The sequence below is a fragment of the Balaenoptera ricei genome, chromosome 11 (genome assembly GCF_028023285.1).
Source record: "Balaenoptera ricei isolate mBalRic1 chromosome 11, mBalRic1.hap2, whole genome shotgun sequence".
NCBI classification, from domain to species: Eukaryota; Metazoa; Chordata; class Mammalia; order Artiodactyla; family Balaenopteridae; genus Balaenoptera; species Balaenoptera ricei.
In genome coordinates, this window is record NC_082649.1 from 58,904,903 (window position 1) to 58,925,722 (window position 20,820).

Consider the following 20,820-nt stretch of genomic DNA (forward strand, 5'->3'; position numbering starts at 1 on the left):
GCCTACCTGGTTGAAAGCTAGTTAGAAATTAGAAAACAAAAAACAGAGCCTGGAAAAAAGCCTACCAGATTCTAAAAAATGAACAGAAATGCTCAAGATGCATATAAATTATAGTTTATCAAAATTACCAAAATGTGAGAAACAGGGGCCTGAGAAAGTTTGTCCTTAAACTTATTTGTCTATGCTTCCATATTGTTATTGTTTCTTTATTCTCCCTTTGGTAGGATTTGGGAGGAACAGGAGATAAATTGCTGTGATGACTTTATCATCTTCAGTCTATAGCTCGGTATTAGGTACTTAATGGCCTCAGGCGAAGATTCGTCCATATCAGTGTAGAGAATGTCTTGGCCACAGGACCAGAAAAACCTGAAGTTCACTGGCTGTAGCTTCCTATGCTCACTTTTGCATCAGGGATAGCCTTGCCTCCAGAGACCAGGACTGTTTGAAGACGCAGGACAGAGACCGCCTTTCTCCAGGTCTCTGCTTGGATGGGCACCTCCCTGTTTTTGCACCTGAGACTTTTTCTTCTGTGATTCCGTAGCTGACACAGTTAGCATTGTCTCTCTAGTGGTGTTGCTATTTTAGTCAGGTTTATAGTCTGGGAGCCTTCCTGCCTCTTTGAGGTCACTTTGCGTATCATTACCTAGAGCATTGCCTGATACTTGATAGATGTTATCTGACTGCATCTCTGCTGTGAACCATTATCAGTTTAACTCTCAGGGATAAATTTCTTTTCTCATTTCTAAGTTCCTGGCCAGGGGTGGGGGCTGAGGGCTGAGGGCTAGTGGGGAGGTATCCTGCAGCACCCGAGGCCTGACAGCAGTGCTGTCACTGACTTGCCAGTTGCTTTCCTATGTCAGGCAGGAATCTGGCTCCACCTGTCTCCCCATGGCCCGCATTAGAGCCCAGCGAGGTGGAGGGGTGAGGGAATCCTCCCTGGGCTTTCTATTCCTCCTTTTCCCTCTGCCTGTAGGTAATAAAGGGCCCAGCTCACCGTTCCCTGGGCCTCTACCTTTTAGAGATTGGCCATGTGGCCTGTTCTGTGAGTTTGCTTTCTGATTCCCACGAGGATCCTCTCACAACATTTTCTTCTTGCCAGGACCCAGCCCCTGCCCAGAGCCCAGATGTGCATTGGATGGGCACAGGAGCCCTGCGAGCCGCACAGATATGGCCCCCTGCTTCACCTCTCAGGAGCGGCTCGGCTCTGGGGGACCACCTGCTGCCTCCCTATGAAATAGGAGTGCGTGACTTCCTGGCTGGGCAACCCGGTACTTGCCGCCTGGCTCTAAGACCCCAGCCTATGCCACACTTCCCGAATTTCCTATAATGTTGTGTTTTCACCCTCTGTCCTCTCACGAGAATCCCTTCTGTCCTGGCCTTGAGCTCTGTGTCCCTTCTATCCTGTGACCCATGTTTACCTAGCTTCTCCTCCTATTGTACCCCCCACTTCCTGACCCCAGCAGACACCAGGGAAATGTGAAATGGGTGTTTAAAACAGTCCATACCTGCCTGTGGGCCCAGGAGTCCTCCATGTGGGGGGAAGAGTGGGCTTCTCAGTGGGATACCAGAGCTGGGCTGCCCTCTCTCATGACTCTTTCTTCTTCAGATCCTCCTGCTGCACAGGTTCCTGCCCTTTCCCAGAGAGAGGGATGCTCAGGAGACCTGGTGACAGTCCAGCCTCAGGTGAGCCACAGGACCTTCGGTCCTTCCTGATGTCCCACCATTGCTGCCTAATGGGGTAGCTGTAGCTCCCCCCGTCCTGTGTCTTTCTATCCAGTGACCTCACATCCTGAGACGCATGCCCCAGAGACCAGATTATCCCCCAGGAGCCCAGAGCTCTTCTGCTGGGTGATGATCTTCTCTTTCCCCTTTATCAGATCCATCCTGTACTCCCTCAGAGCCAGCCTCATTCCCCAGCCCCCTCCTGAAAGCTGGGAGTTGTGGACTTGCTCTAAGGCATAGGACCGTGTTTTTTCAGGAGGCTGTGACTTTCAAGGATGTGGAGGTGACCTTTGCCCAGGATGAGTGGGGATGGCTGGACGCTTCTCAGAGGAACCTGTACAGGGATGTGATGCTAGAGAATTATGGGACCGTGGCTTCTTTGGGTAAGGCTTTGATACCCCCATGCTTCTACCTACCTCTACTTCTGCCTTCTTAGTTTTCATTATGGTGCATAGAAAGGGGCCTGACCTGAGTTTAGGTCCTGTCTCTCTACTAACCAAATCACTTAATCTTAATGCCTGTCATGCTGAGTTATTATAAAGATTAAAAGTCATATGTGTCAAGTTCCTAGTCCATTTAGGCATCCAAAAAAAGTTGGCTGATTTAACCAGTTGACTTGTCACGTGGTTCTGGAGAATGCTAGCGATCCTTTTGTCTGTGGCTTCTCTCAGCCTCTCTTGTCTCTGCTTAGAGCTGTCAGAAATTCCTGTCTAGGCCTCCTGTCCTAACTTCCTCCACCTGCCTCCCTGGCTTTCCCTCCTCCCTACCAGGAGCTCAGGCCTGAGAGGGTCCTGGAGAGTAGTTCTGTATAATTCATCTACCTTCCATTCACATCCCATTTTCTTCTCTTCTGCAGTGGGGCCATTCACCAAACCTGCTCTGATCTCCTGGTTGGAGGTAAGGGAGCCGTGGGGCTTGAATGTCCAGGGAGCTCATCCTAAGGGGAGTCCAAGTGCTGCCCCTGCAGGTGAGTTCCAGAGAACTGACCAGGTCTTGCTCCTCCCGCATCTACTCTCCTCTTTCTTAAGGTCTTTTATACTAAGTAAATCATGGGGAACTTACTCCATTGTTTGCTGGAAGGAAGATCCTTAACAGTGTTGCTAAGAAGTACTGGGTGCCTGGGCTTCTCCCCTCCAGACCGGCCTATTAGACATTGGTTTCTGGTCCTGCCCCTTCCCCAGCAGCCCTCTCAGTAACAGCTCTTGCCTACTGGAGGGCTTCACTGTCCTTGTCAATTCACTGATGCTCCTCCTCAGCCCTGTGCTGCTCTCCCCTTCCCGCTCCTAGGAACCCTCGTCCCACTCCTGCTGCTCCTCTTTGCTTGGCCCTTCCCCCGTGGTAGGCTTGGCCTCTAGCCCTTGCAGCCAGTCCTCCTAGGAGCCCCACCTCTCAGCTCTTGGAGACCTTCCTATCATGCTCTGTGTTGTGATTCCTCTCCCCTCTCTTGCTGTTTAACACCCCCTTCTCAACCCTTCTTGTTTTTCACCTGGATGTGTACAGCTAGCTGCTGTACCTGTCTTGCTTCTCCTCTCCCTTTTCTGTCGTCTGGAATACTCTTCCATGTTTTGCTTTATCCCTGACTATTTTGTAAAGGTATTGGCAGTCAGGCAAAAGCCTCACCACCTAAGTTCATGACATTTTTTGGTCCCTTGGTGCTTTCTGCAGTTGCGAGTATGGGAAAAGAGAACATTCTCTTTCCCGTTTTCTTTTTTGGCCACACCTAGTGGCTTGTGGGATCTCAGTTCCCCGACCAGGGATTGAACCCAGGCCACGGCTGTGAAAGCCCGGAATCCTAACCACTAGGCCACCAGGGAACTCCCAAGAGTACATTCTCTTATGTTTTATTTGTGTCAGGAGATGAGCTCCATGTGAAAACAGACAAGTTCATCTTAAAACGTGAACCTTTGGAAGAAGCTATGCCATCAGGATGTCATGGTGCAGCAAATGTTTCTCAGGGAACGGGGCTCAGAGAATCTTTTGCACAGAAGAGCAGGTTAAAGGAGCAATGTGGAAACCCCATACAAGTGAGAGTTAAGAAAGAAGAGACCAATTCCAGCCACAGGACAGGAGAAGTCTGTGAAGAATCGGGAAGAAGTAATAGTCTTCATCTAAAACATATTACATGTTTGAGAGGACCCAGAAGAAAGCAGTCCCTTAAACATGGCTATGGCAAACACTTCAGAGGGAGTTCATACCACTGTGATTACAAGGAATATGGGAAAGGGCTCAGACGCATGATTGGCGGGTTTAGCCTACATCAGAGAGTTCATGCTGGACTGAAAGGGAAGGCAAAGGATGCGCACGGGAAGGACTTCAGCCTTAGTTCTCATCACCAACACGGACAGAATCTTCACGTGGTGGGGACATCGTATAAGTGCAGTGACTGTGGGAGGACCTTCAGTCATAGCTCCCATCTTGCATGTCATCAGCGACTTCACACTCAAGAGAAGCCGTTTAAGTGTAGGGCCTGTGGGAAAGCCTTCAGGTGGAGCTCAAACCGTGTGCGACATGAGAAGATTCACACTGGTTTGAAACCTTATAAATGCAGTTTATGTGACAAAGCTTTCCGACGCATGTCTGCCTACCGCCTGCACCAGGAAACTCATGCTAAGCAGAAATTTCTTGAATCTAATCAGGATGAAGAAGCTCTCACTTGTGGCTCAGGGTTTGATCATCATTTGAGAGACCAAAGTGGGGAGAAACTCTTTGACTGCAGCCAGTGTAGAAAATCCTTCCACTGTAAGTCATATGTTCTTGAACATCAAAGGATTCACACCCAGGAGAAACCCTATAAATGTACCAAATGTAGGAAAACATTTAGGTGGAGGTCAAACTTCACTCGTCACATGAGACTGCACCAGGAAGAGAAGTTCTGTGATCCAGACAAATGTAGAGAAGACTTTAGGCAGACTTCCGACTACAGTCAGCCCCAGAGTGCCCCCACTGTGGAGAAAGCTCTTTTGTGTCAGCAGTGTGGGAAAACCTTTACTCGAAAGAAAGCTCTCATTGATCATCAGAGAATTCACACAGGCGAGAAACCATACCGATGCAGCGAATGTGCAGAAGAGTTTCCTCATAGGTCGGCCTTTATCGTTCATAAGAGGCAGCATGCCGTCGAAAGAAAGCCTGAGGACGTGCCATCGTTTAGTCAGGACAGAGCATTCCAAGTTCCTCAGAGCAGTCACACCACAGAGGAACCCTACAAATGCAGCCAGTGTGGCAAAGCCTTCCGTAATCACTCATTCCTCCTTATCCATCAGAGAGTTCATACCAGAGAGAAGCCTTATAAGTGCAGGGAGTGCGGGAAGTCTTTCAGGTGGAGTTCTAACCTCTCCCGACATCAGAGGATTCACTCTTTGGGAAAACCGTATGAGTACCACGAAAGTGAAGATGCTCCAAATCTGCAGTCACAAATCCTCACTGGTGCAAAACCTTTTTGGTGCCAAGAATGTGGGAAAAGCTTTACACGTAAAAGAAGTCTTTTAGATCATAAGGGAATACACAGTGGAGAGAAGCGCTATAAATGTAATCTGTGTGGGAAATCTTATGACAGAAATTATCGCCTTGTTAATCATCAGAGAATCCACACAAAAGAGAGACCATTTAAATGTCAGTGGTGTGGGAAAGATTTCATTGGAAGACATACTCTCTGTATTCATCAGAGAAAACACACCAGAGTGGCCCAGTCCGAATGCAGTGTGGCTGGGTTGTCTTCTCGCCAGGATACAGGGGTGAGTTTACAGGAATTAAAACCAAGTGAGGAGAAGCCTCTTGAAGATTGTGAGAAAACTTGTGATCAGAACTCCGGACTCACTGGGCTCCAGGACATACCCACTGGGGGAAAGTGCCACAAATGTACCACGTGTGGGAAAACTTTTAGCAAGGGCTCACAACTCATTAGCCACAAGAGATTTCATACTCGAGAGAGGCCCTTCAAATGCAGAGAGTGTGGGAAGACCTTCAGGTGGTCTTCAAATTTGGCTCGGCATATGAAAAACCATACTAGAGATTAGCTTGGGGTCTGACAGTGTGGGGAGGGGGTCCTGGCTACCCTGCTAGAGAACCCCTGATTGTAGGCAGTGTGGGGCAGACCTTCACAGAGGGCCCAGCCCTTTCTATTTTGGAAGCTAGTGGCAGAGAATCCTGAGGATTCAAAAATGCAGGCCAGGCACCCCCATCCTACTGCTGGAAAATGAGATGCTGGGGAAGAGCAGCAATGTGTTCCAGAAGGAGGCTTGGGCCCCTAGGAGTGGTCTTTGCACAATGGCCTGGAGCTCCCCCAGCCAGATCTCCTTCTATAACTCTAAAGGGAGAGACCATTGCCTTTCTTGGTTCAACAAAATGTCCGTGGCATGGTGGGCTGTGGCTGCTGGGAAGGGGCCAGTTGGATCCTAAGTTTCCCTTTGAGTTTGGCTTGTGATGGTGCCTAGTCTGTTTGACCTTAAAAGCACCAGCAGCAGCAAGAACTAGTCTCTCCTGGTGCCTCCAGGGGAGTTCTGGCTGCGGCTTCAGTCTTCACAGCTGACTGGATATTTGCCATGGGCATAGAGTTGTCTCAGCTGCGAGTGGAGAACAGGGTACTGGGCTTGATCACCTGGAGAATGAAGCTCGACCAGTGCCCCATCGCCATCTCCATCCCACAGGCCTGTATGGGCAGCAGCGGTCCATCTGCTAAACAGAAATGTGCTGAGCATCTCTCATATGCCAGGCACTGTCGTGTGTGCCAGAGACCCAGCAGTGAGTGGAACAAAAAAGTCTGCCATCTTGGATCTTTACAGACAATAAACAAATGAGATATATGTAGTATTTTGGATGATGATGTGTGTTGTGGACAAAATGAATCAGAGTAGAGTGAGAGGGAATGCTGGATTGGGAGGTAGGTTGAGATTTTAAATGGGCTGGTCAGAGAGGGCCTCAACTGAGAAGGTGAGATTTGAATAAAGACCCAAAGGAGATCATGGAGGAAGCCCTGTAGGTCCCTAGATGCTACATAGGACCCTTCACAGGAGGTAGGGTCTTGTCTGGTCTCCTAGGGAATTTCATAGGAGGTAAGGTCTTGTCTGGGCTCCTAGGGAATGGCAAGTAGGCCCCTGAGCCAGAGTGGAGTGAGCCAGCTGGAAGTGAGGAGCCCAGAAAGGTGGAGGGCCAAGGCGCATGAGCATCGTGGGTACTCACTGGGGCTTGGCTACCTCAAAGGGAGGTAGGGGACTTTTGGACAGTTTTGAGTTGAGGATTATTGTGGTCTGAATCTGGACCCTTATAGAATGTAATTCAGATTCAGAGTCCCATGTGTTGAGGGCCCAGGGTCATGGCAAGGGCCTTGGAGTCGTCAGATCTGTATTCCAGGTTTGGTGTGTCTTTTCTTGGCAGGATGATCTTGAGTGAGTCACTGAACATCAGCATCTGTTTCCTTGTGTGTGAAATTAGAGTAGCTGGCTATGCTACCTGGCTGTTGGGATTGGTGAAAAGAAGGCTTGGTTTACTAAGATTCTGGGTTAGGGGTCTGATCTCTAGACCAGAGCCTTCACAGAGCTGCAGCTCCCATGTCAGTTGATGCTACAAGCACAGAAATACCCCTTTACTGTCTATATTTTTCATCCTCCCACTCCTTGTGTGCCACCTGGTACCTCATAGAGTTCCTGCCCCAATAGGGGTGTTTCTACTGCCATTTTTATAAAATGATATATATTTATTTTTAAACATTCAAGTCAAATTTTAAAAAATGTAAATGGAGTAAAAATCAACAGAAATCCCTCTATACTGAGGTAAGCCTTGAATATTTGGGGATAGTGCTGATGCAGTCTGTTCAGTAACCTGAGTTTTAAAATAATTTTAATTATATAAGTGGTATGTGATTATTATAGAAATATTAGTAAATACAGATCAGCTAAAAGGAAAAGTCTGACTACTTGGAGCTAACTACTAAACATTTTGGTGTAATCAGTGTTGAGTTTAACTTCATTGCCCTTGCCTGAATGCCCCTGGGCGGACCTGCCTTGTGCTGTCTCCCTTCACCTTCACGCAGAGTGCCACACTGCTGTCCAGGCTGGCCCAGGTCCTCACTCTTTTAAGTCTCAGCCTTCCCTGACCTTTGTCCCTCTAAGCCCTCTCCCCAGGTCCCACCTCTCCTAATGCCTGTATGTTGCTCTGTTAGGTGTTGTCTGGGTTTCCAAAAGTTATTCCCACTACTGCAGCCAGACCAAGTACTTTGGAAGCCAGGTTTGGGTCCATGTTTATCCTTTTGCTGGGCAGAGTAGATTTTGCACAAAGTTGCCTCTTTTAAGGAATGTAGAACTGGATTTATTATTTCAGCTAAGTCAGGATTGGAAGTTTTTGAAGGGGTCTGTGAGTGACATGTTGACTAGAGACCGCCCACAAGCACGCCTGCCACTTGGGAGCCCAGCCATGGATGGTTCCGAGCCATAGGGCGCTCAGACAGTTTCTGACTGCCGCAGCTATCAGTGCTCACCTCACACCCCATCCTGGCCTGGAGAACATACCCCTTATTCCAGCCCTGTCCTGCCTTCTCTCCTCTTCCTAGGAAGAACTGAAGTTAGGGAGCCAGATGGGCTGGGACTCCATGGAGAGGAGTGGGTATCAGGAGGTTTTTCAGGCAGGTGTTCAGTGTGGTCGGTCTCACCCTTGCTGACAGAGACTGTCAGCCCAGACAGAGGCAAGTGCAGAGAAAAAAGCACAGGAAATGTAAATTGATATGGACCATCTTACACTCATATAAAGTTGGCAAATTTTTAAAAGCCATTGTGTGGTTAAGTGTATGGCACATGGGAACTCACTGCCATGGGAGTGGAAATTGTGACAACTACCGTGCCAAGCAATTTGCAACATCTTGTAAAATTGTGTGTACTCTACCACTTAGAATTCTACTCTTGGATAAACCCTAGAATAACTCCATGTGAAGAAGGAAATGTGTACATGACTGTTCATTGCAGCACTGTGTAGATAGTAAGACTGGGAGAAGCCTAAATTTCCATCAACAGAAGAACGGGTAAATAGGTTGTTTGGTACTTTGGGAAGTGAACATGAAAGAGATAGCATTACATCTGTCAACACAGATGAATCAAAAATGATGCTGAGAAAGTTGTGGAAGCTACGAATACCATTTATGTAAAGTTAAACATACTGTGTATCTGTGGGCACATTACTTAAACTTACTTGTGTTTCACTTTTTCTGTAAAATGAGATAGTAGTGCCAACCTCACAGGGTGATGGGGGGAGGGGGACAGTTAATGAGTTAATGCATGTAAAGTGCTTAGAATAGTGGCTGGCATGTAAGCCTTGTTGGCATATAGTAAACAGTGTTACTGTTTTATACAATAATATATTTCCTGTGGATTCAAATTATATGAAGAGTGTAAAATCATGTGTTAGAATGAGGTGTGAAAGCCATGCTCTGCCTTCCCAGAGCAGGAGTTGCTGATGGAATCACGGAGGGTACATGGAAGCTTCAGTTGTGTTTTATTTCTTTTAAGAAGTTGATGTAGATGGGTCAGCATGTTGATTTAATGGGATAAGTGGTGGGTTCTTTTTAAACTGTTTGTTTAAAATATCTCAAAATAAAAATATTTTTGAGCATGGGCTCTGCCATTTTATGATTTTATAGAAATCCTGGCTCTGCCATTTATGTGATGTTTCTTAGAGCGAGCCACTCCATCTCTCAAGGCTTCAGGTTCCTCACCTGCAAAAATCAGGAGCAACACAGATGGCTCTTGGTAAAGGAGTGGTTAAACAGGTCTGATACATCTATGATAGAGAACTGGGCAGCAGTTAAAAAGAATGGGAATGTTCTCCATGTATTGACACATGATCTCCAAGGCCTGCAGTTTATAGGAAATTATAAGCTCCATTTCCTTTCATTCCTCCTTGCCTAAAAATAACAAGCGATGCCAGAAGCTGTAGCCTTATAAGTTTAATGAAGAAGTGGGAGCCTGTGAAGGGAAGATGCCTAGTCATCCATTCCACTTTTTTAGGTTGGTGAGTAAATAGGTTTACATACCAACTACCCCACCTTCTAAGTTAACGCTAGCCCAGCTAAGAAGAGCAAAGATGTGTCAGCAGGTTCTAGTCAGGAGCCAGAAACCATATTAGTTAACTTAACAAAAAACTTGTAAAGGATTGTTCACTAGACCTGTCTAAGTAATTATAAAGGGAAAAAGAGAAGGCTAAGGTATCGTGGAGGTAGTAACTGTGAGAAGGAGCTACCACCCAGGACTGGAGGAGCGGTGATAGAATCTGGCCTCATTTTGGATGTTTGACCGCTGACAGCTTTCAAGCCCTGTCCCCATTTTGCCTGACATCTGGGCAAGCTGATAAGAAATCCCAAGAACACCCTCTCAGCTCTGAAGGGGAAGTTTATGCAAATCCTGGCCTTTTTTTGTTGCACTGGAATCCTCACCCCTAACCACAATAAAAACCAGAGCCACTCACCCCTCCTTTATCAAGGCAAACCAGTTGGCTTTGGTACCTGTCCCGCTCTCCCCACAGAGCCTCATTATATGAATAATAAACTTTTTCGTAACCTCTTGATGTGTGTGTTGTCATTATAGTTTCAACATCTGAACCAGTTTGGGGTGGTGGTATATTGATCCCACCTCCACAGGGCAAGATGCAAAGCAGAAACAAGGAGAAACGGTTAGAATCGTTAAAAGGTTAGACATTGGAAGAGAGCCCCTGTGGAACTGAGCTCAGACATAGGAGGAGGAGAGCACTGCTGGGCTGGTGCTAGTGTCTGAACTCGGGGGGAGGGGCCCCATGTAGGCAAAACTGCAAGCTGGACTCTGCTGCTACCAGAAGGAATTGCCACTGCTGGGGTGAAGAAGCATTGGGAACAAGAAGAATGCCCACAAAAAACAGGAAGGAACAAGCCCCCTCTTCCTCCTTGTATTAGGATTCTCCAGAGAATCAATCAATAGAAAAAATATAAAGAGAGAAAGAGAGAACAAGGAATTGGCTCATATGATTATAGAGGCTGGCAGGTCCAAAATCTGCAGAGTGGGCCAACAGGTTGGAGACCAAGGAGAGCCCGTGTTCCAGTTCCACCCAGAGGCTGTTTGCTGTAGAACCTGGAAGAGCTGATGTTGCAGGTGAAGTCCGAAGGCAATCTGCTGGAGAATTCTTTCTTGCCTGGGTTGGCCAGTCTTTCTGTTCTGTTCTGGCTGATTAGAAGAGGCCTGCCCTCATTATGGAGAGTAATCTATTTCACTCACCGTCCACCAGTTTAAATGTTAATCTCACCAAAAAAAACACCCTCACAGAAATACCCAGAATAACATGTGACCAAATGTCAGTGGCTCAGACAAGTTGACACACAAAATTAATCATTACACTCCTCCAACATTGCAGCTTTCCTCTTGCGTTCCTTGATTGCAGAACCTAATGGAACCAGCGGGCAAAGCAGAGATGTGGATTGCAGAATTCAACCCCGTCATCACAGAACATCTATAGGAGGGCAGGTTTGAAGCAGAGACAATAAGCTAAATAAATGGTGCAGCTTTCCTGAATTATTTTATTTTTAAAATTCCTAGGATATTTGACTTAAAATTTTGAGACCAATAATATTTGTTGAGAAAATCATGTGGTGACTGGTGACTTAAAGGTATAAATTATGTCATAAGCAGTTGATTTTACCCACTGACCTTGTAATAACTAGCTGTTCACTGTGATCTTAACTCGTCTTGCTGTAATGAACTCAGTAAAAGCCGCAAGAAGAGTCTCTCAAAATTAAGAACACAGTTAAAGGTATTCCACTTTATAAACATTATTTTACAACAAGTTTCAATAAATTAATAAATTTAATAAAGCAAATTTGTGACTTTAACAAAACATAGCAGAATCCCAATTTGCCTCAAATGGAGCAGTGACTTGGATAAACCCTCAGCAGAGCACAGGGGAAACCAGACAGCGAAGTCCTATAGCCCTGAATTTGAAATGAATCTTCCAATTAAAAAGACAAAGGTGCCTCCATTTAAATCCATGGTTGAGCTGCCTTTGTTGCCCAAATGACCTGGGAGCACATCAGTTCGTGCCTTTCACATTATATAAGTTAGGTAAGGCAAGGAGAATGTATGCATATAGGTCTACTGGTTAAGATTCATAGGCTATTAATGTGGTTTCAACAGATGGGTTACTATTTGTGTGAATCAAAGAATCTGATAAATATACTGGGTAGAGGTAGAAAAAAATTTGTCTAAGTATGGATGTTTTCCCTCTGCAACTTTAGGTTTGAATGAGAGCAGAAAACAGACTGCCCTCAGATGCATCATTTTGGTTTATTTAAAATGGCTGTGGAAGATTCTCCCTTGGTGAGAGAGAGTCCAAGGAGTCGTCATGTACATAAACCAATACTAAATATTGAAGTCAGCAACCCAAGAGAAGTATACTTTCAGATTAGTGCAAACATTTCCACATACTAGTTGTACACATGAATCTTATTCATATGGAACTATAAAGTTGTTGGGAAGATCCACAAGTTTTCCTTCTTTTTGGTCCACTTACAATTAAAATATATACATTTAAGGTTCTATCATCAGATCCACAGCTGAGAAGCTCATTCTACCAAGGTGCAGTCTAATGTGAACATAAGCAGAACTTTTATATGTTAAAAAAGAGAAACAAGTAGCAGTTATACATAAGAAGAAAGTCTGGTTGGAGTCCTAAGAGCAAGCATGGTGGCTACAATGTCATCAGAAGGAGCTATGTTAGGTAAGTAGAAAGTCTTACTACTATGATTTTAATTGTATGAGGTGGATTGAAGAAGAATGTTCCAATTGGTAAGCCTTGGTCACTAGTACTAGAGTAATCCAATGTCCAATAACAGATGGTGTTTTCCTGTCCTCAAATGTGTCATTTGCACGCTATGAAGCTTCAACCCTAGGATGACTTAACTTATCATTGGTCACATTAGTTGGAGCTGGCAATCATTCATTCATGGGAATCTTTTTTTTTTTTATTGGCCACATGTGGCTTGTGGGATCTTAGTTCCTTGACCAGGGATCGAACCTGGGCCCTCGGCAATGAAAGTGCAGAGTCCTAACCACTGGACCACCAGGGAATTCCTGGGAATCTTTTTTTTTTTAATTGAGGCAACATTGGTTTATAACATTATATAAGGTTCATGTGTACAACACTATAATTCTGTATATACTACATTGTGCTCACCACCAAAAGTCTAGTTTCTATCCATCACCATGCAGTTGACCCCCTTTACCCTTTTTGCCCTTCGCCCCAGCCCCCTTACCCTCTGATAACCTCCAACCTGTTCTTTGTGTCTATGTGTTTATTTTTGTTTGGTTTTATTTTTGTTTTTTTATATTCCACATATGAGTGAAATCGTACAGTAGTTTATTTTTCTCCATCTGACTTATTTCCCTTGGTATAATACCCTTAAGGTCAATTCATGGTGTTGCAAATGGCAAGATTTCATCTTTTTATGGCTGAGTAGTATTCCATTGTATATATATACATCTTCTTTATTCTTCTGTTGATGGGCACTTAGGTTGTTTTCATATCGTAAATACTGCAGCAATGAACATAGGGTGCATATATCTTTTCAAATTCATGTTTTCGTATTCTTTGGATAAATACTCAGAATAGCTGGATCATATGGTAGTTCTATTAATGTACGGAGGAATCTCCATATTGTTTTCCATAGTAGCTGCACCAACTTAACTTTCCCACCAACAGTGTATGAGGGTTCCTTCTCCACATTCTCTCCAACACTTGTTATTTCTTTTCTTTTTTATAATAGCCATTCTAATGGGCATGAGGTGATAGCTCATTGTGTTTGATTTGCATTTCCCTGATAGTTAGTGATATTGAACATCTTTTCATGTGCCTTTTGGCCATCTGTATGTCTTCTTTGGAAAAATGTCTATTCAGATCCTCTGCCCATTTTTCTTTTTTTCTTTTGGCTACCCTGTGCAGCTTACGGGATCTCACTTCCCTGACCAGGGATGAACCCGGGCCATGGCAGTGAAAGCGCCGAATCCTAACTACTAGACCACCAGCGAATTCCCCTGCCCATTTTTCAATAGGGTTTTTTTTTTTTTTGGTTATTGTTGACTTGTATGATTTCCTTACATATTGATATTTTGGATATTAACCCCTTACTGGGTATATGATTTGCACATATCTTCTCCCATTTGGTAGGTTGTCTTTTTGTTTCCTTTACTGTGCAGAAGCTTTTTAGTTTGATGTAGTCCCATTTGTTTATTTTTGCTTTTGTTTTCCCTTGCCTGAGAAGACATATCCAAAAAGATACTAAGGCCAATGTCAAAGAGCATACTGCCTATGGTTTTGTGGTTTCAGGTCTTACATTCAAATATGTAATCCTTTTTGAGTTAATTTTTGTGTATAGTGTAAGATAGTAGTCTGGTCTCATTATTTTGCATGTGGCTGTCCAGTTTTCCCAATACCATTTACTGAAAAGAATTTCCCTTTTCTATTATATGTTCTTGGCTCCTTTGTCATAAGTTGGTTGTCCATATATGTGTGGGTTTATTTCTGGGCTCTCAATTCTGTTCCATTGATCTGTGTGTCTGTTTTTTTCCCAATACCATGCTGTTTTTACTACTGGCTTTGTAGTATAATTTAACATCAAGGAGTGTGATACCTCCATCTTTGTTCTTTTGGCTCAGGATTGCTTTGGCTCTCTAGGATATTTTGTGGTTTCATACAAATTTTAGGATTTTTTATTCTATTTCTGTGAAAAACATCATTGGGATTTTGATAGGGATTGAGTTGAATCTGTAGACTGCTTTAGGTAATATGAACATTTTAACAATGTTAATTCTTCCAATCCATGAGCATGGAATATCTTTCCATTTCTTTGTGTCTTCTTCAATTTCTTTCAACAGTATCTTATAGTTTTCAGTGTATAGGTCTTTTTACTCCTTGGTTAAATTTATTCCTAGGTATTTTATTCTTTTTGTCATGATTGTAAATGGGATTGTTTTCTTAATGTCTCTTTCTGCTAGTTCATTGTTAGTGTATAGAAATGCAACAGATTTTTGTATGTTGATTTTGTACCCTGCAACTTTACTATATTTATTTATTATTTTTAATAGTTTTTTTTGTGTGGAGTCTTTAGGATTTTCTATATATAAAATCATGTTAGGCTTCCCTGGTGGTGCAGTGGTTAAGAATCCACCTGCCAATGCAGGGGACACAGGTTTGAGCCCTGGTCCGGGAAGATCCCACATGCTGCGGAGCAACTAAGCCTGTGCGCCACAACTACTGAGGCTGTGCTCCAGAGCCTGTGAGCCACAACTACTGAAGCCCATGCGCCTAGAGCCTGTGCTCTGCAACAAGAGAAGCCACTGCAATGAGAAACCCGTGCACCACAACGAAGAGTAGCCCCTGCTCACTGCAACTAGAGAAAGCCTGCACCCAGCAACAAAGACCCAACTCAGCCAAAAATAAATAAATAAATAAATAAAATAAAAAAATCATGTCATCTGCAAATAGTAAAAGTTTATTTCTTTTTTTCGCCACACTGCATGGCTTGTGGTATCTTAGTTCCCTGACTAGGGATTGAACCCGGGGCCATGGCAGTGAAAGCGCCGAGTCCTAACCACTGGACTGCCAGGGAACTCCCAAAAGTTTACTTCTTCCTTTCCAATTTGGGTGCCTTTTATTTCTTTTTCTTGCCTAATTGCTCTGGCTAGGACTTACAATGCCATGTTGAATAAGAGTGGTGAGAGTGGGCCCTTGTCTTGTTCCTGATCTTAGAGGGATAACTTACAGTTTTTCACCATTGAGTATGATGTTAGCTGTGGGTTCATCATATATGGCCTTTATTATATTGAGGTATTTTCCTTCTGTACACATTTTTTTAAAAATTTTATTTATTTATGGCTGTGTTGGGTCTTCGTTTCTGTGCGAGGGCTTTCCCTAGTTGCGGCAAGTGGGGGCCGCTCTTCATCGTGGTGCGCGGGCCTTTCACTATCGCGGCCTCTCCCGTTGCAGAGCACAGGCTCCAGACGCGGAGGCTCAGCAATTGTGGCTCACGGGCCTAGTCGCTCCATGGCATGTGGGATCTTCCCAGACCAGGGCTCGAACCCGTGTCCCCTGCATTGGCAGGCAGATTCCCAACCACTGCGCCACCAGGGAAGCCCTGTACACATTTTATTGAGAATTTTTTATCATAAATGGATGTTGAATCTTGTTAAATGCTTTTTCTGTGTCTATTGAGATGATCATATGATTTTTATCCTTCATTTTGTTAATGTGATATATCATGGTGATCAATTTGCAGATGTTGAACCATCTTGCACCTCTGGAATAAAATCCCACTTGATCACGGTGTGTGATCTTTTTAATGTATTGTTGTATTTGGTTTGCTAATATTTTGCTGAGAATTTTTTTCATCTGTGTTCATCAGAGATTTTGCCCTGTAATGTTTTCTCATGTGTGTTTTCCCTATCTGGTTCTGGTATCAGGGTACTGTTGGCCTCATAAAGTGAGTTAGGAAGTGTTCCCTCCTCTTCAATTATTTCAAAGAGTTGGGGAAGGATAGGTTTTAAGTCCTTTCTTATTTTTTTTCTCATTAAGAGCTTTAATTCCAATAAAATTTACTTTCTGTTTAACAATTATTTATATAAATTTACAATATTTTTTGTTTTGATTGATTATAATAAGTGCAATTATAATTCAATCCAGGAGAAAAATTCCTCCTCCCCACCCCCACTGGATACTTTTTCTTTTTTTTATTAAGTCCTTTTTAAAAAATGTTTGGTAGAATTCACCAGTGAAGGCATCTGGTCCTGGACTTTTGTTTTTTGGGAGTTTTTTGATTACTGTTTAAAATCTCCTTGCTAGTGATCAGTCTATTCAGATTTTCTATTTTTTCATGATTCAGTCTTAGAAAGTTATACTATTTAAGAATTTATCCATTTCTTCTAGGTTGTCCAATTTGTTGGTGTATAGCTGTTCAAACTAGTCTCTTATAATCCCTTGTATTTCTGTGGTATCTGTTGTACTTCTCCTCCTTTGTTTCTGATTTATTGAACCTTCTCTTTTTTTGTGAGTCTAGCTAAATGTTAATTTTGTTTATCTTTTCAAAGAACCAGCTCTTAGTGTCATTGATCTTTTCATTCTCTTTTTAACTCTATTTCATTTATTTCCACCCTGATTTTTATCATTTCCTTCCTTCTACTGACTTTGGGCTTCATTTGTTCTTCTTTTTCTAGTTCCTTTAGGTGTAAGGTTAGATTGAGATTTTTCTTGTTTCTTGAGGTAGGCCTGTATTGCTATAAACTTCCCTGTTAGTACTGCTTTTGCTGCATCCCATAGATTTTGGTATGTCATATTTTTATTTTCATTTGTCTTGGCATTTTTTTAAAACATAAATTTATTTATTTATTTTTGGCTGCACCAGCTCTTCATTGCTGCATGTGGGCTTTCTCTAGTTGCAGCAAGTGGGGGCTAGTCTTCGTTGCGGTGCCCAGGCTTCTCATTGCAGTGGCTTCTCTTGTTGCGGAGCACGGTCTCTAGGTGTGTGGGCTTCAGTAGTTGTGGCACTCAGGCTCAGTAGTTGTGGCTCGTGGGCTCTAGAGCGCAGGCTCAGTAGTTGTGGCGCATGGGCTTCATTGCTTCGTGGCATGTGGGATCTTCCTGGACCAGGGCTCGAACCCATGTACCCTGCATTGGCAGGCAGATTCTTAACCACTGCACCACCAGGGAAGTCCCTGTCTTGGCATTTTGTGATTTCTCCTTTGATTTCTTTGTTGACCCAATAGGTGTTCAGTAGCATGTTGTTTAGTCTCCACATATTTTGATTTTTCCAGCTTTCTTCTTGTAGTTGATTTCTAGTTTCATACTGTTGTGGTCAGAAAAGATGCTTGATATGATTTTAATTTTCTTAAGTTTATTGAGATTTGTGTTCTAACACATGGTCTGTCCTTGAGAATGTTCCACATGCACTTGAGAAGAAAGTGTATTCTGCAGCTTTTGGATGGAATGTTTTATATATATATATATGTACATGTATGTATATATACATATATATGTATATATACTTATATATGTACATATACATGTACATGTATATATATACGTGTGTGTGTGTGTGTGTGTGTGTGTGTATCTACTAAGTCAATCTGGTGCAATGTTTCACCTAAGGCCAGTTACATCTATCCATTGATGTAAGTGGGGTGTTTAAGTCCCTTACAGTTATTGTGTTGATGTCAATTTCTCCCTTTAGGTCTGTTAATAATTGTTTCATATTTTTTGGTGCTTCCAGGTTAGGTGCCTATATATTAATAAATGTTATGTCTTCTTGATGAATTATCCCTTTTGTCATTATATATTGTCTGTATTTGTCTCTTGTTAATCTTCTGTGGCTTGAAGTCTGTTTTGTCTGATATGAGTATGTCTGCACTCTTCCTTTTGGCTGCCATTTGCTCAGAGTATCATCTTCCATCCCTTCACATTGAGCCTACGTTTTTCTTTACTTTATTTATTTATTTATTATATTTATTTATTTATTTGGCTCTGCCAGGTCTTAGTTGCAGCAGGTGGGATAGTTTAGTTGTGACATGCGACCTCTTAGTTGTAGCATGCGAACTCTTAGTTACGGCATGTGAACTTAGTTACAGCATGTGGGATCTAGTTCCCTGACCAGGGATCGAATTTAGGCCCTCTGCACTGGGAGCATGGAGCCTTAGCCACTGGACCACCAGGGAAGTCCCTACGCTGTCTTCAGAGCTGAGTTTTTGGAGGCACCATATAATCGCATCTTGTTTTTTAATCCATCTAGCCACTCTGTCTTTTGATTGGTGAATTTAATTCACTTACATTTAGGGTAATTATGAAGACTTATGACTGCCATTTTATCTTTTGTTTTCTGGTTGCTTTATATTTCCATTGTTCTATTTCCCTTGTGTTTCTGTCTGCCATTTTAGTTTGATGGTTTTTCTATGATGTTTTTCTCAGTTTTTTTTCTCATGTTTCATGTCTCTGCTCTAGATTTTTGTTTTGTGGTTATCATGAGGTTTGTCTAAAATGTCTCATAGATAAAATAGTCCTTTCTCTGCTGATAGCATCTTATCTTCATTTGCCTATACAGGTTCCATCCTTTTCCTCTTACTCTTTTATGTTTCTGTTGTAATAAATTATCCCTTTTCATGATGTGACCTCTTTACCAAATTGAAGTAGCTGTAGTTATTTTAAATATTTTTCCCCCATTTAACGTTTATGCTATAATTAAGTGCTCAACAACCTATTCTGATATAGAGTTGGAATTTTCTGATTCTATTTGTCCATTTATCACCTTTCTTAACATTTTGTGTACTTTTGCTTTTTTGTTTCAGGTAGAAGAGCTCCTTTCAACATTTTTTTGGTAAGACAGGTCTAGAGGTGATGAACCCCTTCAGCTTTTGTTCGTCTGGGAAAGCCTTTATTTATTCTTCATATCTGAAGGATAACTTTGCTCGCTAGAGTATTCTTGGCTGACAGTTTTTAATCTTTCAATATTTTGAGTATGTCATTCTCCTCTCTTCTGGCCTGTAGAATTACCTCTGAGAAATCTGCTGATAGCCTAATGGAGGTACCTTTGTAGATTACTGTCATCTTTTTCCCCCCTGCTGTCTTTAAAATCCTTTCTTTATCATTGACTTTTGACAGTTTTAATATAATGTGTCTTGGAGCAGGTCTTCTTATGTTGAGATAATTGGTTGTTCTATTAGTGTTGTGGACTTGTATATCCAGTTCCTTTCCCAGGTTTGGGAAGTTCTCAGCTATTACTTATTTAAATAAACTCTGCTCCCTCGTCCCTCTTCTCCTTCTGGAATACTCATTATTTTAATGTTGCATTTTCTAATGGAGTTGGATAGTTTTTGTAGAGTTTCTTCATTTAAAAAAAATCTTAGTTCTCTCTCCTCTTCTACCCGAATCATTTCTAGATTCTGTCTTCAACTTGCTAATTCTCTCTTTCATTTGGTCTACTCTATTTCCAGTGCTTTGTAATGTATTTTTTGTCTCATGTATTGAGTTGTGCAGCTCCAGAATTTCTACCTGGTTCCTTTTTAGCGTTTCAGTCTCTTTGGTAAAGTATTCCTTAGGTTCATTACTTTTATTCCTGAGCTCGTTGAACTGCCTTTCTGAGTTTTCTTGTAGCACATTGAATTTCTTCATGACAGATATTTTGAATTCTCTATCAGTTAGATCACAGTCTTCCATGACTTTAAGTTTGGTTTCTGGAGAACTGTTTTTTTCTTTTTGTGATACTGTGTTACCGTGGCTATTCTTGGTGCTCAATGAGTTTTCCCTCTGCCAGTACATTTGAAGTAGTGAACACCTTTCTTATTTAGGTAAAGCTTTGTTTAGTTTGATTCTAACAGTTCAACAGGTTGGTAATTAAAGGCATTTATTCTGTTTTTCAGTAGGTTTCCCTATAGCACAAGTTCTTGGTTTCATTTACCTGAGCTGCCTCTGGCTACATTTGGAAATTGGCACTTGCCACCCTCTGCTGCCTGTGCCAGAGGTGTTGCTGGTGCCCTTGTTGTTGCTGCTTGTGCCTCTGGGTTTGCTGGTACCTTGCTGCTGCCAGTGTCACTGCTGTCACTGGTGTCATTATGGGGGCACGAGGATGGCGGGCACCTCTGCTGCCTCCAGGATCACCTAGGGCATGGGCACCACTGTTGCAGTGGGGGGAGGGGGAAAATGGAGGGGGGAGCCGGTATCTCCAGCACCTACACCACATTTGGGGTTACTGGGCTTTTGAGCTCTGCTGCTGCAGGTGGGGTGGGGTGCGGAGTCACGTGGCTAGAGGGACCAGGGTTTGGGCCCTGCCACTGCTGTTGTTCACTTCCTTGTGGCCATGGGCACGGCTGCAGTCAGGAGGCGGGTTCATGTGCGCTGCCTCCACTGCTGCTACTAGGTTCTCTGGGCTGTGGGACTCAGTCACTTCAGCAGGGGAGCCAGGATCGTAGGCACTGGTTTCACTCTTCCCCTGGTTCTGCCTCTTTTATGTGTTCCAGTCCATCCACCTTCAGAGGTGCAGATGTCCAGATCTTTCTGGGGTCCTGGTGTGTTGGGCAGGGGAAACTTTGTTGAGTTATAGTTGTTTTAGATGGAAGGGGA

The 20,820-nt window shown here is 43.2% G+C and overlaps 1 protein-coding gene and 1 non-coding gene across 4 annotated transcripts in view; one reads left to right on the plus strand and one right to left on the minus strand.

The window, feature by feature from the left end:
• Nucleotides 1–9,318, plus strand: part of ZNF445 (zinc finger protein 445) — a 28,545-nt gene extending 19,227 nt beyond the window's left edge. For 2 of the 3 annotated variants that reach the window (XM_059939247.1, XM_059939249.1), the window contains exons 3-7: nucleotides 1,100–1,268; nucleotides 1,607–1,683; nucleotides 1,979–2,105; nucleotides 2,579–2,689; nucleotides 3,577–9,318. In XM_059939247.1, the coding sequence (XP_059795230.1) occupies nucleotides 1,100–1,268; nucleotides 1,607–1,683; nucleotides 1,979–2,105; nucleotides 2,579–2,689; nucleotides 3,577–5,735 (2,643 nt within the window). In that variant the 3' untranslated portion in view covers nucleotides 5,736–9,318. The remainder of the gene's footprint in view (nucleotides 1–1,099; nucleotides 1,269–1,606; nucleotides 1,684–1,978; nucleotides 2,106–2,578; nucleotides 2,690–3,576) is intronic. The other variant, XM_059939250.1, reaches the window with a different exon arrangement.
• Nucleotides 9,319–12,717: 3,399 nt separating this feature from the next.
• TRNAE-UUC (transfer RNA glutamic acid (anticodon UUC)) lies at nucleotides 12,718–12,790 on the minus strand. Its single transcript has one exon. It is a non-coding gene; the product is annotated as a tRNA-Glu (tRNA).
• Nucleotides 12,791–20,820: the final 8,030 nt, after the last annotated feature.